Source organism: Malurus melanocephalus, unplaced genomic scaffold (assembly GCF_030028575.1).
Source record: "Malurus melanocephalus ecotype Western Australia unplaced genomic scaffold, MMel_1.1 scaffold_53, whole genome shotgun sequence".
NCBI lineage: Eukaryota > Metazoa > Chordata > Aves > Passeriformes > Maluridae > Malurus > Malurus melanocephalus.
Window position 1 is genome coordinate 54,442 of NW_026623285.1, and position 24,449 is coordinate 78,890.

Here is a 24,449-nt window from a genome sequence, read left to right on the forward strand (position 1 = left end):
TGATCTAATACAGAGAAGGAGGTTAATCTAGCCCACTGGATGACACTAAGCAACTGCTGCAGCACACCATTAGCTCTGACTTTCTACACAAGTACAACTCTTTTTCCTGGAGCAGCTTAGATATACCTCCTTCCATACCTCCTGCAAGTCCCTGAACACCAGCCATCTGTCCCTAGCCTAACAGGCCATACCAATATTTTTATTTATTTTTTTAAATATTTTTCTTTTAAGCCCCCAGCGCCTCCATCCAAAATGTAGACTCATCTGCCTGTAAATCCAGCAAACCCTGGCTGCTTCTCCATCGTGTTGGGCTTGCCTGGAGCCCCCTGCACTGCAGGTAGCATCAGGATTATCTCCTTCACTCCAGCCAGACCCTGCAGCCCTACAGAAGATTTTCCCCTCTGCTGCCAACCCCACCACATTAACTCTTAGGAAACTGGCTTAGCACAGCCGTCATTTCCTGGTTTCCAGAGACACAGCAGGAGTGAGGTTCTCGCCCTGCTTGGGATATTGCCACTTGTCCTTCAGCACAAGGGCTATTGCTCCACACCAGAGCTAGAAGCTGAGGACTCCAAGCCAAGAAAATTTGCAGATTCACTCTTCTTTCTGCAATTCTTGTTTGCAGGGTTAGAAAGATTTGTAGAGACTCACTGTCCTTAGGATAAGGTTGCTATAATTTTCTCTGCCAACTCCTGGTGCATCAGTCCTACAAACTGCAGAAAACCACACAGGAGAATTTTCCCCTTACCTGACAGACTGTCAGAAGGAAAAACATTCCTCCTTATCTCACACTTGGGTAGCAGCCATAGCACGGCCAGGCAAGAATGAAAACTCAGAAAAAGAAAGCTCTGGTTCTCCAGGTAGAGGGTGGTAGGTAAAAAAGCAGGTCCCAAACCGCTGCAGCTGGGGGAGTGGATATTCTATTTGGAAAAATGGCATTTGAAAAACAAACTAAATACCACCACAAAACAACAAACAACACACAGAAAAGCCAACAGAGTTTTGCCTCCTTAGTTCTTCCCCTAGATGACCCCTCCTCTCTTGATTCTGGCTGATGCTGCCGCTAGGTCAGTCCACAGCTCTCTCAACCAGCAGGAGCCTGTGCTGTGATCTTACCGTGGCAGGGCTCATATGGGGGCATGTTTGTTATTTATGTCCCTCAAGTTAATTTGAGCATTAATCTCAGTCATTCTCTGCAAGCCTGCCAACAGTACAAAATTTTTTTCCAGTCTTGTGCGTAAGTGTCTCCACCGACCTCTCGCTCCATCAGATGCATGTGGTTGGTAAATCCTTGGCAACATTTGGGATAAGGCTGTAAATCTTTAAAAATATTGTACCCCCTGAAGTAAATAGGCCTTTAAGCCAGGCCATGAATGAAGAAGAATCCGATCTTTGCTGGTTGCTAAGCCCTTTAAGTTTTGTACAAGTGAATTACCTTAGCATGAGACATTTAAGTCACAAAGTTATGTTATCCATTTTGAGTCAGCATCAGGTTTTTCAGTTGTGGGGGAAATAATGAAAAACGGTTTTATGAATACATGGAGCTACCATCTAGCTTAGTAGGACACCAGTTTTGCTTTTTTAACATAGTAAACAAATCCACTCTGTAAAAGTAAATTAGTACAGGCAGTCGGTGACTGCATTAAAAAGTTCTTTTTTTGCCATTCTCCCCCTTCCCCATGGTCACGATTACCAAGACAAGGAAGATTTACAGACAACTCATTTGGTCTTCAGAACACCCTGAGTTTTGTCAGGAAGTGAGGTATCAAATTATTCAAACCCTGTGCCAGATCCAAAGCCAAAATTTAAACCATGTTTTTGCAGTGTAGTGTGAAGAATTATCCTGGCCCACAGCTGTATTAAATGCTCTTATTTATTTGGTAATGAAAACTTGCAGCAAGGGGAAATGAACATTAAGCCAAGTATCCTTGAAGACATTCTAAGGGGATTCAATACATTGATAAGAAATAAGCTTGAGATGATGGTGAAAGAAACCCTCATTTTGCATGAGTATATTCATTTTGCAATACTAATGCTAACAGCTTAAACCTTCCTTGGAAATAAGGGGCTCATTAAGGAAAACAAAGTTTTAGTAGACAAGTCTAAGGTGATSCCCAATTCCACAGCATCCTTGCAGATGCCTTGTGTCACCATCCTGTACAATCACTGAGCTGAAGYAGTGCTGCCAGTACAGATCAGCAAACTGAAGCCTGAACTCCCTGCACCCTCCAAGCTTTTTAGGTTTATCTCAAAGAGATTTAGGTCTGTGCCGTGAGTCTAAAACTTTCAGCCACATTTACTGCCTGAAAAACCAGAACCACACTCAGAAGAGTCCTGCACTACTGAATTGAGTGAGTTAAGAGATGGCAAAATAATTTAAAAGAAACAATGCATATTTTTAACTTTGATCTGCACACTGTAAATCGTTGCTCATATTCCCATGCATGAACTGTACAGCCACCATCCACCCAGGATTTCAYCTGCCCATGGACTCAAAGTGAAGAAGTGATGGGAAGGATTGCCAAGCACTGCAAGGAACCGCCCTACAGCAGCTTCAGCATCACACTTGCAGCAAACTTCAGGGGTGACCAGAGGCTCCACCATCTGAGTTCTGGGCTGGAAGCCTGCTGTGACCCTGTAACTGCTGCATAACATGAGAAACACTTGTGTCACTAGATGAACCAAAGGCATTTCTGGGACACACAGCCCATGGCAAGGCCATGCAGCTCTACCTTTTTTCCCCATAATCAGCCCCAGAAATTACACATGGGAGCCCTCCACCCATCTAGCTGAGCTGGCCCTCTCCTCTTGGTTGAAAATCTAAGAAGTGACCCCTGTCTGCATTTCCATTTTGGGGACAACTGCACTTTCAACATCAAAACTCAAAGACAGCTGGTTCTTACACAATGGTCAGTAGCTTAAATGAGATGCTAGTAAAATCATTCCACTTAGTGCTACTCATTCCACTTCTCCACACTCAAATTTAGTACTTTTCATCACCATAGTCTTCCAACTGGCAAGATATGGGAGAATCTTCTTAGCCTACTGGAAGTCACTAAAAGGACCACACCTCTCAGAAGTGTTTCCAACATGAGAGCCTAGCTAGGAACAAGGGAGTAGAAATCACAGAAGCAGAGAAGGAACATTTTCTGGCAGGCTGGCTATAAGGCATTTCACAAGCAGGAACTGGTTTGACATATTTCTGAACATGGCATGAACTTCTTGTTTTTGCAAAATCTGACTGGCCACAATGCCAAAAAAAGCAATCTGCCACCTTTTATTCGGAACAGACAGCCAAAATCAGAAATCAACATAAGGAACAGATTGTGAAACTATGTAAGCAGGAATTTTGYTGGTCATTCACAAGCAGCAAGCATAGGTATTCAGTGTTGCAACACTGTATGACCACCAAAAAGTGTATGTATAGAAACATTTCTGCTTCAAAAATCATAGCTGTGACATAGCAGCCTCATGGGTACTCCAAACTCATAGAAGTTGCCCATGAAATCAGTGGCTTTGGAAGATGCAGGTACTCATCAGCTCTGGTTTATAAAGGCACTGCTCTCAGATTCCATGACAGCTGCCAGAGAAACAGGTTGTGTAAACACAAAGATCACTTATTTTTCCCTCATGTTTAACTAACAAACAAACCAGAGATGGAGCCAGATACAACAGAATGAGGACTTGACCTACTTTTGTTTCTGGCCTGAAGGAGCTCAGTACACTCTAGTAACAAAACATTTGGCACCTCAAGGAATTCAATTTCCCATTTAGTTTAACATTCAGAAGGTGTTGAGCCTGGTACTTAGAGCTTGAGAATTTGAGATGGTCAAAGTAACGATTAAATCTTCCCTAAGAATCTGAGAGCAGAGAACCAACATAAATTATAACTCTTGTTACAAGAAACTACAAATATCTCTATAAGTATTCAAACCTGCAGTGAAGAAGAAACTATTTTTATTTTAAAAAGCATGGATTACTGGTTCACAAGTGATGCTATTCGCATCATGACAACCTCAGAACCATAAAAGCTCTTAAGAATAACTGGAGGCCTCAACACCTCAAAAAACTACCACTGACTTGCCAGATCTTTGTACATCATATGGTGCCAATTGCATTTTTTCTTGCCTCACTGGTGGTGATGTCCATCTCCAGAGGCAGAATAGTTTGACTGCTCTGGACATGTGTCCCTGCCAACACAGCATGGCTGAAGCAGGAAACTTTCAACCTTGTGGGGAGACCAACCATTTTCTCCACAAGGCAGAACAATTCCACAATGTTACACACCATGAAGCAATTTTTTTAATTGTCAAAAAATGCCTCATTGATGAATGTAAGAAATTCAGCATCARTAAAGATGTATGTCAAGGCACTGAGGTTACATCTTCAAAGGAAGTCTAAYTAGCTGGACTTTCTCAGACAATGTTATTGTCCTATAGTGCCCTCCTCAAGATTGTATGTGCTGCACATGTATGGTGCTAATTTCACCRATATAAAATTATTTTGTAAAAACAYTGGCAAATCCTTCTTCACCCCMMAAAACCAGATCCTCTTTTGGCTGTAGGACAGCTCCTCACAAAATCATCTACTGCTTAACAAGCTGGGCAAATTAGGGCAAAGCCACTTGCAACTACAYACATTATAGATGTACAGACATTGCTACCTCTGGGCAGGTCAGACGGAACAGTTGCACGAGCTAATCCTATCAAACCCAGACATCCAAGGGAGCCCAGCTTCACCAAGTAAGAGTCAAAGTACCTGGAAACACAGGACAGTTTTTCCTCTTCCTTGTCTTTCTCATTTATGCTCAGGGCATCAAATGAAGGCCCTCAATGAAGCAATTTTTCATTTTAAATAACTTTTCTTTCCTGCCAAAAGCACAATACAGTTATTTCTTCTCTTCTATGCAATATAGAAGATTTCGTCTTTACTATTATTATGTAAGAAAATGACTGGAGAATAAAGRAGGAATCTTTTGACCATACCATCTTCTAAGGAGAAAGTTTTCCATGGGCATGYTCCTCACCTGCAACAAAAAGCTTCAAGAGATGGCAAAAAAAAGAATAAAGGAAAGCAACCTATCAGCCTAGCTGTACAAGACTTTTTTTGTCATCAGAAAAAGGTGGTTTGATTTCTTGGGTTTGTTTACTGTAAGAAACTACCTTTTCCTTTGTTTGTTTGTTTGGTTTTTTTTTTTAATTGCCTTTTTTTTTCCTCCCCTTCCTTCCAAGAAGATTGTATGCATATCACATAACGTGAAAATTTACTGTGAGGCTACAGAAAAAGTTTAAGAGTGACTTTTTTTGACAGCAGAGCTTCAAGAAGCTACAATGGATGTCCAAAAAGACCAGCAGAGAAAGCAGTCCTGCTGCGAGCAGAGGAGCATCTCCTCACCTTAGCTAACTTTCACAGGKCAGAGGTTCATCTATCTCTCCCGTGACCCTAGAGATGCAGGAAAGTGGCTGATGTGAACTCCTCCTATGGAGGAAAGCTGTCTACATCTCACCTTTATGTTTACCTGCCATGAGRCAGAATTAATTCTACCGCCTTCTTTCAGGGCATTCAAGGGCAGGATGAGGTCTCCACAGGTTAGCCCTTCTTTCCCTATGCCCTTGTGATGCCAAATTTCAGACCCAAAGGCTACAGAAGAAATGCAGCTGGATGCAAAATTAAACATGCAAAGTTCCAAATATAAAAGGAAGGGCACAACCCAGTTAYTAAATTACATGGCTGTACGCAGTTGGACTTTAAGATAAGGATTTCTTGTTTGTTTGGAGTTTTGAAACCTTCAGTGTTGCATGAGAACAAACATCTATTCTTGAGAGACAAGTATGTGCACATTCTCCCCACAGTTCAGAAGACAGAAGCAACAACTCCAYCAAAACAGCTTTGAGCAGTACAACACTAAATCTGAAGTGGTTTGGCTGGGATATTTGTTAAAACATTTTGGWTTTGTGGCAACATATCTTCTGGAAAACATAAGCATGGGTTAAACTCCCTTTTGCAGAASCTTCCTCTCCTCCTCATACAAATCCCAGTGCTTTGTGCAGGTGCTCAGGTCATGACATTTGTTRCAAGTGACAGTGGGCAGACTAACAAAGCTCTTGGCAGTGGTGTCAGAGCTGCAACACACACAAGCGTTTAAGTGCACAACTTAACAGCACAACTTAAGGACAAAGATTTAAGGATAAACAGAAATTGGTGATTTTTCCAGGCCCAAAAACAGGCAAGAGATCAGCTACAAATAGGCACAAAAGGGCTACTGGTCCTTAGAATGGTCACAGAAGGGCAGAGATCAGTCAAAAGCAACACCATTAGTTGAATCATATCACCAGGGTCATAAGAGCCAAATCATGCCCATTTAAGAGTTAAAAATTCTTTTTACCATCAATGCTCTTAACTGAGACATTTAAGTTCTACTTTTTTCTCAAACCTTAAAACATTTCAGTGATCCCCACATTCTCTCATTTGTTTGTCTTTCAGGAGTCCAGACAAAAACAGATCTTGTATTTTTGCAATAAGAGAGAGAAATTCAAGAATTAAAACACGATATGTGATTTCATTGCATCCTTTTTTGGTGACTGCACAAAATGAGTGCTTTGAACAAACAGACCTTGGACTATGTTAATAAATTACACAATTGCACTATCAAGAATTATTGCTAACAACAGGTAAAAATACAAAAAAATGGATGGCTAAGCCTGCACTGGTTGTGGTGCTCAGGCACTGTTAGCCACATGCAATGGACATGTGCCCACGTTTGTGTTTGTACCTGTCAACAGACAAGTACCAAAGAAAACTTGTACCTTCCTGTGGGATCTCCACTGCCATGACAAAGAAGAAAGCAACACCCAGATTATTAGTGAGACACAATTTGCACCTCATTTGATTAAATTAGTGAGGCTTTTGTGTTGTACATCAGTGTGAGCCATCATGGAATAAGGTCTTTGAGTTACGTGGAAAGCATTCTCCTGAATGTGACCCAGTCCACTGAACTAAATGTAAAATTAATGTTTGATAGCACCACCATTTCCAAAGTCTGATAGCAGACTCTACCTGAAGCAGCTGGAGTGCAATGTTTATGATCTTGCCAAATGTCCTAAAGGTTTGCATAAAGAGGGATGGGATGAGGCATCACACACATTAACACAGCTAAATCTATTTAATTAYTCAGTCCCAAGCTCCTGAGTATGGAGTGTTTCAGGAACACTCGCCTCCAGCTGTTCGTATGAGTCTTCAGACCTGTCACYAAGCTCTGGCACTGTAACAAAATCCTAGATCTGTCTACTACACAGATTTTTCCTCTTTACACCCATATAAAACAAAWAGGCAGCAGCAGGAATGAGAGAATTGTTTCAATATTTAAGATGACATTTGTCTTTCTTTGGGAACCAATCCTACACAAGGTCACAGTGGCACCTTGTCACTAGAAAGCAGTACGTATGAAATACCAGCTCCATTTAGGATCCCTGCTGCAAATGTTCAAAGCTCACCCACCTAACTCTCTTGACCCAAGGGAGAGCTCCAAGCAGGTCCTTCCCCACAACAAGGTGAAGGAAGAGTCTATACAAAGATATTAAAGCAAAAGCTTCAAACCCACCCTCAAACACAGCACACTGGGGTCCCAAGGCACACTGTACAGCTTGCAAGCACAGGCTGCAGTGACACTTGGATGCCAAGAGGCCCCTTATGAAGGTGTAGCTGAAACTGATGAAGAACACACCTTTGCTCAGTCAAACAGGAGACAGGAAAGAGCCACCCCCGTGCAGCCCTGAGCAGGAGGCAAAATTTGCACTACAAAGAAATGAGCAGGACAGCAGCAGGATACACATCCTGATGCCAGCAGTGTTTTCAGAAATACTTTCCAGCTGCCTGAAAGGGATATCTYTCAATATTAGCTAATCCCTGCTCCCAAGCATAAAAGGACATGACTGAAAACAAGGTAAAGGGGCTTGGGTTGCTCAAATGCTTTTGACAAAACAAGGAACTTGGTAACAAATAGCTCATAGGTAAATGGACATAAAGTCTCCCTGGGAGCTCTTCATTAATTTTTCTTCTAAGACTTTCTTTCCCTGARGCCTCTTTGAGTTACACAGATGTAGTTTTATTTTTTTAATCCCTTATGAGCTCTCCTAGATCTCCCTCTGTGGTTACCTTTAGCCTTTCAAATTGTACCCATTTCTCCTTCAAAATATAGCCAGAGTTTTTTTTTCTCTTTCTACTTCTGCATGCCCCAATAACCTATTTAATCAGTGCCTGAAACTGTTCTATTAGAGGAAAAAAAAATTAGAGGAGAGTAAAACTCAAAAGTTACAGAAAATTAATTCATACACAAGCAAGATTTAAAAGTCTTCAAAACAGAAACTTCGTTTTCTGAACAACTACATCCAGTAAAAGAATAGACTCATATTTTTCCTCATTTTGTCTCCTCAGAGAGCAGCAGGCACTCCAAGTCATGTGAGGGGCTGACTCACCTGAAGCCCACAGAACCACCTGCTCTTTTCCAAATACCGACATGACTGAGTACAAACAGGTGASATAATTCCACTTATTCATGCATTTGCCTTAGAAGCCCTCAGTACCTGGCTCAGGGGCTGTAGTGGTACCACCCCCAAACTCCATAAAAGCTGTTGGAGCTCACCCTCCGAATCTGTGAGTTTATCCCTTCTTTCTGCACRTTAGCTTGTCACACACCCAGACTGCACGGAATGAGAGCCATTTCTGAGCATGAACACGAGCAAGAGAGTTCAGACAGTGCTCTTTCCAGCTGCACAGCTTTTCTACACTTTTGCACAATGACATTTGTTTATTGATGCTTTTTTTTCCAGATGTTGCCATTATCCTGTTTCCAGAGACCTGGAAACTGCCAGAGATCTCAGCAGGCAAAAAAGGGTGCATTTGGGAGGTAAAGGTGCACTATCAACAGAGGGACACAAAAGTAACCACCAAATTCATCACTGTTTAGGTGCATATTTAAAGCAAAAAGAATCACAACAGGGGGAAAAAATGGGGAAGAAATGAAAATAAAGCAAGTGATGAACAGAACTGTGGGCTTACAGTATGAATCTCAAGAATAGCAAAGTGGTTTGCAAATCTGGAGTAAAAAGAAAAGAAAAGCCACACTTTTAATTACCAATAAAGAAAGTTACATACTGTTGACAAACCACATCTAGTTCCTCTTAAGAAAAAAAGAAAATAAATTGAGGCAATCCATCACCAGACAGAGCATTTTATGTAATACAGTGAAGGAGAAACCTGTATTATTTAGTTTAGTCTGCCAAGCTAATTTGAAGTACAGAATTGTGAGGGAGAGAATTTGTTTGTCATAAATGGAGGATGCTATTGGCAGTAAATAACTGAGTATAAATATATTTCTATTGTAGCTTTCATTGAAGCACATTTTTCTGATAAAGCCACTATTATACTCAACATAGTTCATAATACAATCATAACACCAAAGTTGTTCATTCTCACAAACAATGCCATAAGAGTGGAATTTTTCCTGTTCCTTGCAATGACTCTCTCTTGGCTTCTTYCTCTGGGAAAAATATTTAGGCAACAACTACCCCTTAGTACAATATAACTTGAGTTATTTGATAAAGTTCAGCATGTTGTGCTGCATTTTGATTTTTCTAGTTCATGAAGAGTCTCAGACTTAGCTCTCTAGATGTCACTGTTGGGCAAAGAAGGGGATGAAGTCAGGCATACCAGAGCTTGTAAAGCTCTGCTATCCACTTCTTAAGAGACTTGTTAGAATTGTTTTGAAAATTCACCTTCCATTGAGTTGCTAACAACCACCACCAACACCACAAACAGGGAAGAGATTACAGAATCATCTTGCTTTGGTAATGAGGTTGTCTTTTCTTGACTAGCAAAACACCATCTCAGTTCCTAACAGACTCTGAAGCTCTTGGATACAACAAATTATTTTCTGCTCCATAGCAAAAGACTTCATTTATGATTACTAATCAGCACTGAATTCGACTAAGATTCTATTAAATATTTTCAGATATTTTTTAGAGAGCAAAGTGGCAAGTAAATCACAGCTTCTGGAGATTAATCTGTGTAATTTACATCCTATATATTTAGTGGTATTGCATTTCAACAGGGATTATACATTTATAAAACTGCTACATTCAAACAAACATTTTAACTATGTATAGATCCCCATTTTATGACAAGAGATAATTTCTTTTCCTTCCATATCAATAGGAATAAAATTGCAGACTAGCATTAATTGCCAATTCCAGCAATTTTTAAATTATATTTTATGTGAGAGTTCCTTCTGCAATAATTCAAATTCTCTATAAAATAAACACTTTTCTAAGCAGCACTATTTTCCAATTTTGCTGAGCATTTCACTAGACAAGCAATTAATGCCTGCTCCCAACTGCAATCACATGAAATATTTTTCAGTGTGCGAGCAGGAACACAGACAACATTTAGAAAAATGACAGAAAACAGTTAGCAAAACACCCTTCCCAGATTTTCCAGGTAACTTGGCAAAAAGTGCAGCAATCYTCTCGCTTTTGAACAGCAGCATTGTACAGATTAGTATCACCATCCACTAACCMCCCAAAATCAGAGCTTCCCTTACCCCAAATGGTGGATACGAAGCAGCAGCAGCAGCGGAGGCAACGCTCACTGCGGGAGGTGGTATTCCTGAAGAAGAAGGTGGGAACAGACCCAAGGCATTCAGATTTAATCCAGGAATTAAATGTGCTTGAAGCTGCAATGGCAGAAGAGGAAGATTTAAGATTTAGAATCCTGGTTATTAACTTTAATAAAGCCCTAGTTGGCAGGTGCTATTCACCTTTTGGGATGTTATTTTAAAAAAAAAAAAAATTCCTCTCCATTACCTGAAGGACTCTCCTTCAAACCTGTTTTCCAGACACATGTACAGACCAATAACATTAAAAACACACAGCAGGAAAGGCAGATGGGAATCACTTSCTACAACTTAATCAGCAAAACACATTTCTACCTTTACTGCAACATATTCAGATAATTTTTTTCAAGTATTTATTTTCAGAGTGAACAAAATTATTGGAACAACAATAGCAGTATAAGACTAAAAARACAGCTCTGTAGAAAAAGTCCATGCACAAACCCCTACTTTCCATACACTGGGGGAATATCTACGTGACACTATAACCCCATCCTACCTCCCATGCCTTGCAAAAGATGATGAGATACTTCCAGCAATTGCTGGGAAATGATCAACTACAAAGTTGCACACCCCTTGCTTGACCACACCAAAGAAAGTGACAGCATGACATGGTGGGAAGCATTTGTTGTCTGGTACAAAACATGTCAGTACCCTTTTCCCTCTTCTAGCTTATTGCTGAGTAACATGAATACACTTTAGAAATATCTCAGTTAGAGACAAACACCATCTCAGGCCATTAAGTTAAGTCAATCACAAGACACCAAAAAACCCTGAAACTTCACCACCTCAAAAACCAGCTGAATAATCACTACAAGCTAAACTTGAAACCTTTACAGTAACAGAGGTGGCTTTTGTCTTTCCATACCTTTGTCAAACAGCAGTGCAGTCTAAYTCACCCCATGTTCCTGCTTGTTATATAATACAAAAACGCACCACTATTGAATACTTTACTTTGCTCTTCTCGTGTAGCTCATTTATGCACTTTGCTTAGTGTGGGGGAGGCAGAGGGGAAAAGTGGGGAGTGGGAAAAAGGGCAGAATATTCTCTCCACTTGGTAGGACAGCCACATGAAGAACAGACATTTCTACAAAGTCAGGACTATTGTAAACAAATTTGAAAAAATGTTTCCAGTCTAACTCTAAACCATAAGATTTGGATACACACGCACAAACAAAGCTTTTCCTGACTTATCAAAAATCTGAATMATTTCTCAATATGCATTAGTAACACTTTGGCAAACTAATGAGGTATGTTTTTTCATTATATAATAACCAATCATCTTCAAATAGCTAAATGCCTTTATCATCTATATCAAGAAAAAAACTTTAATAAAGCCTTCTTAAATTAAATAATTAAAAACAGGAGAGAGCCTTCTCCCATACATTATGCTATTTATGTGAAGAGACTGAATCACTGCTATAAAAAACATGCAAGCCAGAGCACATAAACCACAACAGCACAAACACACCCTCCTTCAGGTTTTTGCAACAAGAAAAGTAAAATACTCATTCATTTCCTCAATCTAAATCAAGTTCTCAGTTCCCCCACTCAAAAATGAACCAGAAAAACCCTCCATCAAAATAGCACACATAGATAAATAACAAAAACACTTGCCCACACTCCCACAAATTAATAAAAGAGGCAACAAGAGAGGCTGCAACAGGAAAATTCTGATATGATAGTAGGAAAAAAAAAAAATCTCATCCTGAGAGCAGTGAGACAGGGACCAGGCTGCCCAGAGGCACTGTGGGCTTTCTATCCATTGAAATGTTAAAGAGAAGACAAGGGCCTACACAACCTCATTTAACTTTGAAGTGGGGCCTATACTGAGCAAACCCTCTGCTGGGCCAGGTGACCTCCAGGGGTCCCTCACACCCAAAATCCTTCTGTGGTTTTAGTTCCAGAAAGAACCCACACCCTAAGMAAACTCACATTCATAGCAGCAATGTCATTTTCATAGGACTCCCTGATTTTCTTCATAATTTCTTCCTCAGCCTTGGCACAAGTTTCAATACTGCCTTTAACTGTAATGGTCCTTTCCGGATTATAGAGTGTCAAATCCTGCAATCTGCAAATGAAACAGAAGCACAGTTAATTAGCAAACAAAGAGGATAATCCAGGTTTATCATTCCACTACGACAAGATCCGAGCGTGTGGAGTTTGCCCTCCAAGGTGTATAATATCAATTCATGACAGGGCTCAAACGCAGTTCAGATAATCTGGGCAAACTCTGTCCTCACAGGAAACACAGAAAAAAAAAAGAATCACAGAGAGGTTTGGCATGGCATGTTTGAGACAAACTTAGGTGCAGCACGAAATGGAACCACCACGCTGTGTGCGAGCTTGAGCTGCAGGGCAGAGCGCCAGCGCCCCGCTTCACACTCCACACCAGCACCAACAGGAACAGGGCTTCAGACATYCATCTTAGACATCCCAGAAACACACCAGAAAACACAAAAAAAAACATTTTCTTTCCTTGAGAACTATAGTGTATTTGTTAAGGAARCAGGAGACTAGCCCAGACTGCAGTGAAGCTGCAGGAGAGCCTCCAAACCCTCGAAATGGGAAAAAAGAAAAGCTGTGTGCAAGTCAACATTTGCTGCAAAACTCTGGAAACTCCTCAGGGAAAACAAAAGGGTGACAGCATTAAACCAGTGCTTTATTGGATAACAAATGTTAATCTATTGTAATAAAATGGAATAAACACACGGGGAGGCCATGGCAAATTTATATACTGAGGAAAGGTAAAGGGTGAAGACAAAGCACAGAGCAAGATGCAGGAGTGAGGAAGCCCATCCAGGCAGGAAGGAGAGGGGAAGGGGCACACATTTGTTGCCTTCTGGCACCTCTCAGCCAAGCAGTGGCAGGCACAAAACACATCCACAAAGCAGTCCTCGAGTTGCCAGTGCATGAGCACTGAAGTACTGCCTCAGGAAGGAAAGAGGTGGAAAACAYCCCAAAGAGGAGAGGAGACACTTTCCCAAACCAGCTGCCTTACTTTAAATATATGGACAAGCTAACCAAAAAGCCTAAATGAAGAGAGCATGAGAAAGACTAATTAGATAGAGCAAAATCAATGGGCATACATGCTCTCATTTATGTATTGATTACACCAGACTACTTCAGTGGGCTATTTTAGGCATAGTATGACAAATACAGTTTTGAGGCCAAGATTTTAATGCAAATAAACCATTAACTCGCTAGATTAAAAAACACTCTGTAGCTGTTTACAGACAATGTGTTATTTGTGTCATYATCAATAAAGACAAGTGGATTTCATGGAATGAAGACCATTTTTCCATGTACTYCGCACACATTATTTTTACCCTTTAAGCAATAGCATAACTGTCTGTTTGCAAAAAATGTTTATGCAAATACATTYAAGAAAGCATGCTGGCTTTAGAAAATCTATTCTTGAAGCAAACTTATTTGGGTGCTTTTTGTCTATTTGATTTGTTTCCCTTCCTCAGATTAATTCTATAAACACACACCTTATGAGAAGACACATTTACTCCTAGTTTCCTTGCCCTCATTTGAGCTATTTTCTGCAGTACTTTTTTTGTCTCCTGCATGTATTCACACCTCTTCATACATCTTCATGWGTCTTCCAAACTTTTTCCCTTTCCTACAGCCTATAAGCCTTATTCTCACCCTTCCTGGCTAAAGCCAAATCCAGGATGCCTTCAAATGCTTGAAAGTTCATGCCAGAGCATTCATTATTCAGAACAGGAGGTTCTCTGAAGATATTACTCCAGGGTAAAACTACTATTGACTGCCAAGCTTCTGCTGAGATGTTAATCTAATCAGTGATTTACAGATTTCCAGTAAGGGTGAAAACTCCTGTTTAATCTCAGCTAAATTTGAACAGGTCTYAGTTAACCTCACAAACTCAGACCAAAAGCTATTGCTTTGAAGCAGACTAGCCAATACATTGCAGTTTGGCTGCTGGTGGTCAAGAGGGACAGAAATACTACTAAAAATACCCTTTTCAGTAGGCATTTGTTCTGTTTCTTTCCCGCTAGTCCAACAATTTAATATAGACCAGAAACGAAAACATCACTAATTTCACTCATTCTCACACATAGTTCAGAACTGATCCAGACTTACAATTTCAAACACTTACCATTACATATGGTAGAATATGTTAAAAACATTCAACACTTAAAATATAGTCTAACACAGGCTCCACATAGCCTATGTTATTTTTAGGCTTGCTCTTGACTGAGTTTGCAGTGAAGACTCACTGTTTACATAAAATTTAACTGAGCTTAAGTAACAGTTTAATCCACATGATGGAAAGACCTCTGAAGGGCTGTTATCTCGGTCTTCAACACACACATAATATTTTTCTAAGAASTCTGTACCTGAATGTCCCGCAGCAGCATTGCTGCCATTTGAGACATCTCACCAAAAGATTAGGTCACCAAAAACTTACGGCGATATCGTGATTTTAGTATCCGTGTCCTGTTCGATTTTCTTCAGGTTTCTTCCCTCTTTGCCAATRAGTCGGCCAACAAAGTTGTTATGTGCCAGGATCTTCAAGGGAATTTCTTCTGTACTGTAATGGGAGTTACACCCAGTGAGAMTTTTGGAGACCAGAGCACAAGCTTTTATAAATGTTATGGATAAATTTTATTTTCATAGAAATACCCGCAACTCCCGTTCACATGTTTACGCTGGATGCAGAATAAGCCCAGGTGCAATGGGCTTTTTTTCAGCACYATCACCCATAGCTTAATTGCAACATACTTGGAGCTAAATAAAGCTCAGACTGCAGTAGCAAGAGCAGTTGGGAGTGAARAAATATATATCTTAAAGCTTTTAGTGAGAGCTCACAACTTGTTATGCTCCTCTGACTAAAAGCTGTCAGTCGCTCAAGGAACTTCCATATTTGCTCCAGCTCAGCTCAAAATCACAACCAGACAACAACTGAAAGCACAGATGGATGCTGGGGCTAATTAAGCAGGTAGAGKGTCCTGAAAGGTAAAATGTCTCAGTTACTTTACGTGTTTAGGTACAGATAACAGCAAATGTTCATGTGTTAACACCTTTAAAGAGTACTTCTTTAAATGGAGCCTGCAAGAATTTAGAATTTTTAATGCTTCCACAATAAAATGCTTTTTACTTACAATTTAGTATCTTGAGCTTCCTTTTGCATGATCTCCATAATAATTTTACAAGCTGTTGAGCAGCCTTCAGGAGTTGAGTGGATGGTAATTGGTTTCTCAGCAGCACCTGCATTCTCTTTACGATGAATATCAATTCTTGAAAGAAAGAAAAACACTGACTGTAACCATGTACTCAATGGTAGGCCTTGTGTRTTTCCAACTCTCATAAAACTAATTTATTTTGAGCTAACAGTGACTACATTTTAGTGGCTTAATTCTGAAAAGTTTACAACTACTTAAACATATCCTAAATACTAATTTGTGTGTTTTGAAGGGCTTCTTCTATCCTGAATTCACCAGCTGAACTCCATCTTTGTGGATACTCATCAAGATATTCAGGGGAGTTGTTAGATAGACAATCTGTGGTAAACCCCCAAAGAAAACATCTCAAGATTTCCCAAGGTTCCATCTCCAGCCCCATTTCTCCACTTAGAAYGACTGTGCAGCTACGGGACAGTCAGGATTTGTCTTTAATTGCTCCAGCAGCAGTTTCCCAGTGCTCCTCTGTGAGCAAGTAGCATGGACGTATTTTACATCCATTCCCAAGATTAGTTTCTTATACTTTTCCAGCCTGATTTTGTCCTGATATTGCCTTTCCTCTASTCTACCTAAAATTACTATCATTGTTCTACAACAGGTTTATGTAGCTCTAGGTATTTAACAAAAATTAATTATAACCTGCATAAAGACAATGCCTTGGATATTATTTTTCCTATGCCAATAACTGCAACTCACACATTCTTTCCACCTCTGCTTTTTGTTTTTGCCCCTCTTCCCCATGGAATAGCTGTTCCCTGACTGAAACAACCATGCTGCTTTTCAAGAAGCCCCTTTATTTCTGCAGTTCTTTCCAGCACTGAAAACTCATTTTGTTTCACAACGCAGCATTTTCCAAGAAACCCCTGTCGATCCTTGGTGGAGCTGAAAGTAGATGAAATTTCTCTTTTTTAATCCCCAAACTAATGAAAACATCATTCTTGAAGTCATATATCTGTAAGTTAGCAACATGCAACATTTCTGCTCTACCACCCTTCTTTTAGATATAAAAGCTTTCCTTATGCCGATCTTTCAGGATTTTTATAGTCCAAGAATTAGATGTTTTAGATATCACATGAAAAATTGGTTACCCATAGACAAATTAAAACCAAGTCTTGTCAGGACACCACAAAAGTCTTAAACCTGTGCTGTTAAACACACTCAAGAGTCTGCTGTGTTACAGCAGCTGAGGAGAGGTTGGAAGGAGCATCATGATAATCCCGGGTTTGGGGAGGGGGGAAATTCTGTTTGCTGGGGGTTGGGGTGTAATTAGAGAGGGCTCCCTTATCCTCATTGACTACTCTCAAAACTGAGTCTGCCACCCACCCTCACTCCCATAGCACACAGCTCATTCCCAGGTCCTGCCCGCTGCAGCTGCCGAACTGGGWGCTCCTACCAGTGACTGCTGAAGACAGCATTTCAATTCTCTACTTTTAGGGGTATCCTAGAAAAATTCTTGGAATAAGAACCCCACATCCCTCTCCGTCTGTGCTGAGCTCTTCCTTGTRGGTAGGGATTTAACACACACTGGAAACAATCTCTTACAGCATCTCTAGACCCCAGTGCTCTAAGCTTCTWAGGTCACTTAGCAGCTTGCTTTTTGCCTCTCATGCATTTCCTTAATCTGTGTTTTGGTGTGGTCTGCAACTTGATAGCAACAAATGTATTCTCCAGAAACAGCGGTGTGTAAGGTGTAGGAAGTAGTGAGGGGAGACAGAAAAATTCTTTGTTTAGGGTTTTTYCCCCCACATCTTGAATTGACAACACTTAAAATCCTAAAAATTCCCTAAAACAAACTAAAGCTAGAAGAGACACTTGAAGACTTGGGTATGTCACCACACTGACTGTAAGTCCCCCAGAACAACATATTACAGCTCTTTCAGTTTCACTTTTTGTGCCAGAACCATGTTAGTACATCTGTAAGCAAAACTCTCCACCAGAGCACCATCCTGCTAGCACTCCTTTTTTAAAAAAAGAGAGAAAAGAGAGGGGAGAAAAATGTCCCCCAGTATTTGAACATGCATCAAGGGCAGAGTCCAGTCCTTAAATAAAACTTGCCAAATATTTCCTATTCACCGTTGTCTTCGTTTGCTCTCTGACCATGCAGATTGGTAACGAAGTTCTACGAATTCCCCTTTACATCAGCAACGATGACACAACATTAAATCTATTAATTACCGTTTTTAAAAATAACTTACTTGGACTGCGTCTGCTTTGTAATGTTTCTGATGGTTGCTCCTTCCTTCCCGATAATGGCTCCCACGAACTGTGTGGGAACCAGCATCCGTAGAGGAACGTCCGACTGCGGTTTCTGCCGTGTGGTTGCGCCGGGTGAGCCTTGCCTGGGAGGACCCCTCTGTCCAAATCCACGTCTTCCCTGGGGATGTTGTTGCGGAGGTTGCTGGGCTGCCATCTCGTCAGGGATGTACGCAACTTTCAAGGAATAGTTTTCGAGCTGAAACCCGTTCAGTTTTTCTATTGCTCTGTTTATTTGCAAAGGGGAGGAGAGAGGAGGTTAAAAAACCCACAATCACATGCAGGGCCTTATGAAATGACAAGTCATTCAGATGCAGGCTTCTGTTCTTTCTAAACTGCTTGGAGAAAGCAAAAACTGATTCCAAGATGAAAAGTTACATTTGAAGTCCTTCAGCCAAGATTTTGATTACACAAAGTCACCATATTAAGAACTACAAGTTAGCTCTTGCTTATTCTGGGCTTCTATGCACTTTAAAGGTTTTGCCGGTCCAACTCTATCAGCAAAACCTCACAGGAGACAGAGCTTATACRCTCAAAAGCATTCTTTTGCCTGATTTAATTTAAATCAATTTCCCAAATAGAATTAAAGCTGCACCAGAGGGAAAACTTTTTAGCTGCTATCACAGCACCTTCATTAGTGTTTTTGCCAGCACAGCTATTTGGCTGGAATATTTGCAATAACTGATATAGCTGTGGCAGGAATGAAAAAAAAATTATTTATGTGAAAGAAGACAGCACCTGGTTCATTCTCAATGGGAAAGGAAGCACGCAAAGCCAGTCAATGGCCTCTGAAAYAACCCTTAGCAGACTGCAACAGCACCTTGCAACTCACTAACTAATGGTGTAGGTAGGCTTAAAAGTTAACAAGGAAATTAAAGCATCATGCCTACATTAAACTCTCCATAAAAGCAAAGTTGTTAGAGGGCATTTAAAATGGTGTTTCACTTTCTGTTCTTCTAGTTAAGCATTGCAGAGGGATCCTGCACAAAGTCACACAATCCTCTCGCACCGTGGAGCCTCACACTGAATAACCAAGGGTCACTCAAGTGTTCCCCCTGCCCAGTCCTTCTGCCTGAACAAGGACAAATCTGCAAGCAAACCTGAACTGCTTCTGGGTCTCCTCTTCCCAGGGGGAACACAACTGAACTTAAAAATGACAGATTTCCAGAGGGTAGGATGCCTTCCACTCACAAACAGTGTAAATACAAGTAAATATCTCAGAAACAGTAGGAATAACTAAGCTACATGCAAGAAACTACGAACTTAGAAACTCAGAAACTAAGCTACATGCAACACACTGGTAAAATATGTAAAATTAACCCATTTGACCGAGAAAGGCATTTCAAGTTTTGATACAATAGGCATTACTATTCAGATTATCAGTAATATACTGACCACTGAAATATGCATAGATTTGGGGTTGTTTATAAATGACAGACTTAATATTGGACCAGAGATTACTGACAGACTTTCTTTAAAGACAGAATTTAAATTAAAGGCAGTAGTGGGAGGTAGAGGGTGTCCATCTTTTATTAAAGAACTCACCAATATTTTCATTAAAATGCTCTAATAACCAYATGYTCTGGGGCAAGGTCTCTGAATTCAKAAACTTATCCCAGTCCCTCCATTCATTTACACACATTTGCAGGACATTACTGCCAGTGTACCATACATTAGTCTCAGCAACACTTTTACTCCTGCCTCTACTACAGAAAGAAAGGAAGACGATAGCCAATTGCTTACATTTCCGAGGACAGCCAGTGAAAAATACTATTTGTCTCTTGGGTGTCCCATTTGACAGTCTGGGTCACAAGCAGCTGTTGMAGCCAAGCTGCAGCTTCCCAGATGAGAAGTGGTATTTGGGTACTGAGGATAACAGTCTCCTCATCTCCCAGGGGTTGAGCCAGTGTCCTCAAAACACTCCAGTTGGACAGGGGAGAGCTTATGAGAAAACAAGTAATTTGTGTCTTTGGAACAGTGGTTAATAAGGGCTGATAATAAATAAGGCCCAAGGCAATGCCAATGAACAAAGAAAGCAAAATATTGAATAACTGATCACTGTTCATTAAATACTTCTGTTAACCAAATGAGACACAGGTCCTTTGGGAGCTGGGCAGGAGTGTAATTACTCCCATAACAGAAGAATCCTTTACAGCATGTGGCAAACGAGCTGGATTAAAATTTGGTGAGGTTATTTCAGAGCTGGCATTTTTAAACTTTTACTCCAYGGACTTTGAAGAGCATTTTATTCCACAATAAAACATATTTACAAAACAGTAAGAGCAGTGAGCAGACCAGAGAGACTTAAGTTTCTGTGGATTTATCTCAATTTTTCATTTCTGCATAGATTTCCAATATTTGAAAGGCATTTCACTGAAGTCTCTCTCTCTGGGAAAGGGGTCTGGGACCTTTCCTTTTTATATAACCTGAGCATACTAATTTCTTGCTGGTTGCAGATATCCCAGATCTCTATTTCTAGGTTTATTTTCACTGAAATCAGCCAGAAAGCTGAATTGCTACCAGGAAGGGAAACGGCACTGCCAGGCAGTTGAGWTGCACAAGCCCTGTTTCTTTTGGAATCAAATATCGAGATGTTGGAGAGATGAACACCAACAATTTTGCAGATGTGCTGATAGGATCCAGATTAACGTCCATCCCAACTCATTTCCTTCCACGCATTTATTTGACAAGTTCAGACACTGCTCCTTTCCCAAAATGCGTCAGCCTCCTCTGGCATTAAAATATCTTTGACCAGAATTCCAGTATTTACACAAAACCTGACATTAAATCAGCACAAGAGATTTCTCACTCTTCCTTAGAAGTGGTTGGAAAAGACTATCCTTATTGTTTGTAACCAAGCTTCATACCTATACCAGACTCCTACACATATATATATTTATGCACCATATATTTCCTGGAAAGAAGGTTGAAATTATTCTTCTTAATAACAATTTATAAATTGCTAAATGGTTCCATATGTGTATAAGTACCTTAAATTCAAAGCAAACTGAGAAAAGTTCATTTGCCATTGTGGAAAATTAATTATGTCAGCAGTGAACAATCTCTSGCCACCAAAGCCATATGATGACATGGAAAAACAACACACTAATTCACCCTGTGAGTCACAGCGTTGTCCATATTTTACAGCCAGGCTTGTTTCATAATTTGACTCGTTCAAGTGATGAGAAGTCAGAAGAAGAAACAGTAACTAAATACTGATTCCCCAAGACCTTTGTGGAACTGATATTTCCTGGGTATGTATCCCACTGATTCAGGTACACACAGTGGAATACCAAGATAATTGATTTGCAGTGGATGCAGCACAAAYACAGTTTTAGTGCATTTCTTAGAGAGGAAACAAAACCCCAGATTTTCAAAGGTACCTCTTGCTGTTGATTTTGGCCTTCACATTTCAGTATTTGACAATTGTTACTAGGTTTTAAAAGTGTCATCATACACTTTTCTTCSGTACCTACCGAAACAACCCACAACCCATCCTCTACACAGAGACTAAAAGTCTTAAGAGTCACTCAATGAGGACAAAGATGGAGAARAATTCAGTAAACTGCCTCATTAAGAGCTGCCCTCCTCCCTTGAAGTCATCCTTTAAAATTTATATTTGGTAGAAATGGAAAATGTTTCCATTTCACATACCAGTGAGACCTGGTACGCAGAAATCTCTTAGCATAATTCAGAATTTTTTAATAAAATGAATTCATTAAGAGGCTGCAGCAGCTACTGTCTATGTACTGATAAGATGGATAGCAGCCTAGCTTATGTTCATGTGACACCTGCTCAGAAGCAGGAGTCCCTACATAAAAATGGAATCTTTAAACAAGATTTTTTTTTTAAATTAAGCACCTGAGTTTTTCCCATCCAAATGACACCTCACCACTGTCCTCTCATGAGCTCTCCATGAGGGGATGTTTGCCCAGCCTTCTCCTTTCTGATGCTAGTGGAGGTTAAACATCCTAAATAAATGATTACAGCAAAAGCACCAAGTCTTGTGCTGGAAATCATTCTTCCACTGATAGCATGATGACACTAAGCACTGGAAGRAGAACATATTTCACTCCCACGTGCAGCTTTTACGTACACCACTTCTCTTTTTTCTCCCCTGAACAGATACAATTGCATACGAGAAGACAAATGTATAAGGCAAATTTTCTTTGGCATAATAATTTTTTTAACATTAAATAAAAACATAGRTTTCATCACTACTTCTGAAAACAGAACTGAAATAAAATCTAAGCTTATAATCACTTATGCACCATTGAATTTTCAATATTATCATTCCTATGGCAACATTAGCCCTGACCCACAGCAGCATGTAAAATTATTAGTTGTGTGAGCCCTCATTCATTCAAGGATACATGTTGTGCATACACACACAGATTTGAGTTTTGTTGAAAGGGTAAAATTTTTTTTTGCAAGTATTCTAATTAAGAGGTGATCACTAGTGGACTTTCAAAATCCTGGGTAGAGCTGAATCCTGTATCATATACCAGACTCCTACACACTGGAAACTTTTGGGRAGGGAAAGAGAAGGTGGTATAACTTTTGAAGGCAGCAGCCATAATTTAGGTGGCAGCACATCACAAGGACAAAGCCAGCACGTTCTGCTGGTTGCAGTCAGGGATTGATATTGGGAGAATGGGAATGTCTTTGGGCAAGCCTGTCCCAAATTGCCTCAGCACCTGCAAGCAGCTGCTTKGGTTGTGCAGGGTGAGCCACAGGTTCCAGGCTCTGTCTCTTCCACTCTCCTCTCTTCCAAATATTCCACAACCCATCACAACATTCMGTAATTGCCTGTGCCACAGCAGTACACGTGCTTTGTAAAGCTCTCTCCAGTTTCTGGAAAGGAGAGCAGAAGGGGCAGTTTGAGAGTGGAACAAATCCCTCCTGCTCCCAAGTGCTTGCAGGAGAGCAGAGAGGGATGTGGTGTCAGAGACATCCTGGTATTCCTGGCATTCTCCTTGCTACCCACAGACCCAGAGGGCAAAGGGTGGCTTTCCAAGGCCCATGCATGGCTCAGTGATTGCTGCCCATCCCTCCACAATGCTCCTGGGCTCCCAAAATTTACCTCAYCTTCCCTGCTTGCTGCCTTACTCTGGCCACATAGTCCATAAGCAGCATCCTGTTCTGTCTGACAAGACAGGCTGTGCCTCTCCAGCTATGAATGACACTTCACTACAACAGGTCAATGGCACACACCTCCATCCCAGCTAGAAGTCAGGAACTGTGAACAACTCAGATTTTGGGTGCTGTGTGCTCTAAGACTTCTTCTCAAAAAGACTGCAGCAATCTTCAGTGATTTAATTTTCCAAGTTAATTTTGGATGCAGACCTGTATTGAACATGCTACAGCTGCAGTACCTGCCTAGAGGAAAAAACCTCTGCCTCAACTACTTAGATTTGCAAGACAGAAGGCAGCTCGGTTTCCCAGCTGGGTGGAACCACAAATTTTATTCAAAAGCACTGTCCTCCAAGCAATGCATACCACACTTGCTTATCAAAAGTATCTCCAGATTGTGTTACAGCACCTTCACCACACACTGCCTGTACACACTCCAACAGCTATGCAATGTCATGCAGATATCCAGCAGGGAAGTAGCCAACTTTGCATCTTCTGTCAGCCAACACTACTGTGACATTAGTGTGTGCATTGCAAAAAGTGCAGAAAAGATGCAATTAGAACTAGGCACCCACTGCATGTGACATCTTCACATCATGCTGCTTGATCCAAAAGTCATGGCAAAGAGCCCCATTTACCYTAAACAGCTAAATTCCAAACTACAAAGCTTGTTACCAGCTGCTGACTCGTGACAGCTCCARAAAGCTTTTGATAAAGTCAGTTCTTGTTGCTGCATGCCATTCACAGGATGACCAGCACTGCCTTTTCCTGAAACTACACTGCAGTCACTATGGAGGAGCCACATGTGCAGGGCCTGCAGTGATCCTTCATTCCAGTTCCTCACAGTTTTCCCCCTAAAAACACCTAGATCTAGCCACTTCTAGGGGTTTCTCAGCAGTTGAGAGGTCACGTCCTGTACTCAGTCTGAGCTAACATTTTTTGTACATAATATGGACTCAAGAGCTTAGAAAACCCCGTGTCCATATGAAACCATTCACAAATGTAAACCAAGGCTCCTCCACTCATCCTAACTGTTCCATGGAACCAAACTGCTGTCATTCAATCTGTATTGCATCAGCTCCCCTACAACCTCCATGCTGGATGCTAATGCACCTGCTTCAAACTCCAGACATTCTCAGTTACTGTCACACTGTTTCTTACAGAAAAACCCAAAAATTATCTTTTAC

General features: G+C 40.7%; 1 protein-coding gene across 1 annotated transcript in view; it reads right to left on the minus strand.

Annotated features, from left to right (window-relative positions):
- The window catches only part of IGF2BP3 (insulin like growth factor 2 mRNA binding protein 3), a 111,158-nt gene that overhangs the window by 15,097 nt on the left and 71,612 nt on the right, over positions 1–24,449 (minus strand). Inside the window, exons 6-10 of the mRNA XM_057365447.1 lie at positions 18,072–18,356; positions 15,799–15,933; positions 15,105–15,227; positions 12,602–12,737; positions 10,598–10,729 (exon numbers count right to left, since the gene is read on the minus strand). Coding sequence (XP_057221430.1) covers positions 10,598–10,729; positions 12,602–12,737; positions 15,105–15,227; positions 15,799–15,933; positions 18,072–18,356 — 811 coding nt within the window. The remainder of the gene's footprint in view (positions 1–10,597; positions 10,730–12,601; positions 12,738–15,104; positions 15,228–15,798; positions 15,934–18,071; positions 18,357–24,449) is intronic.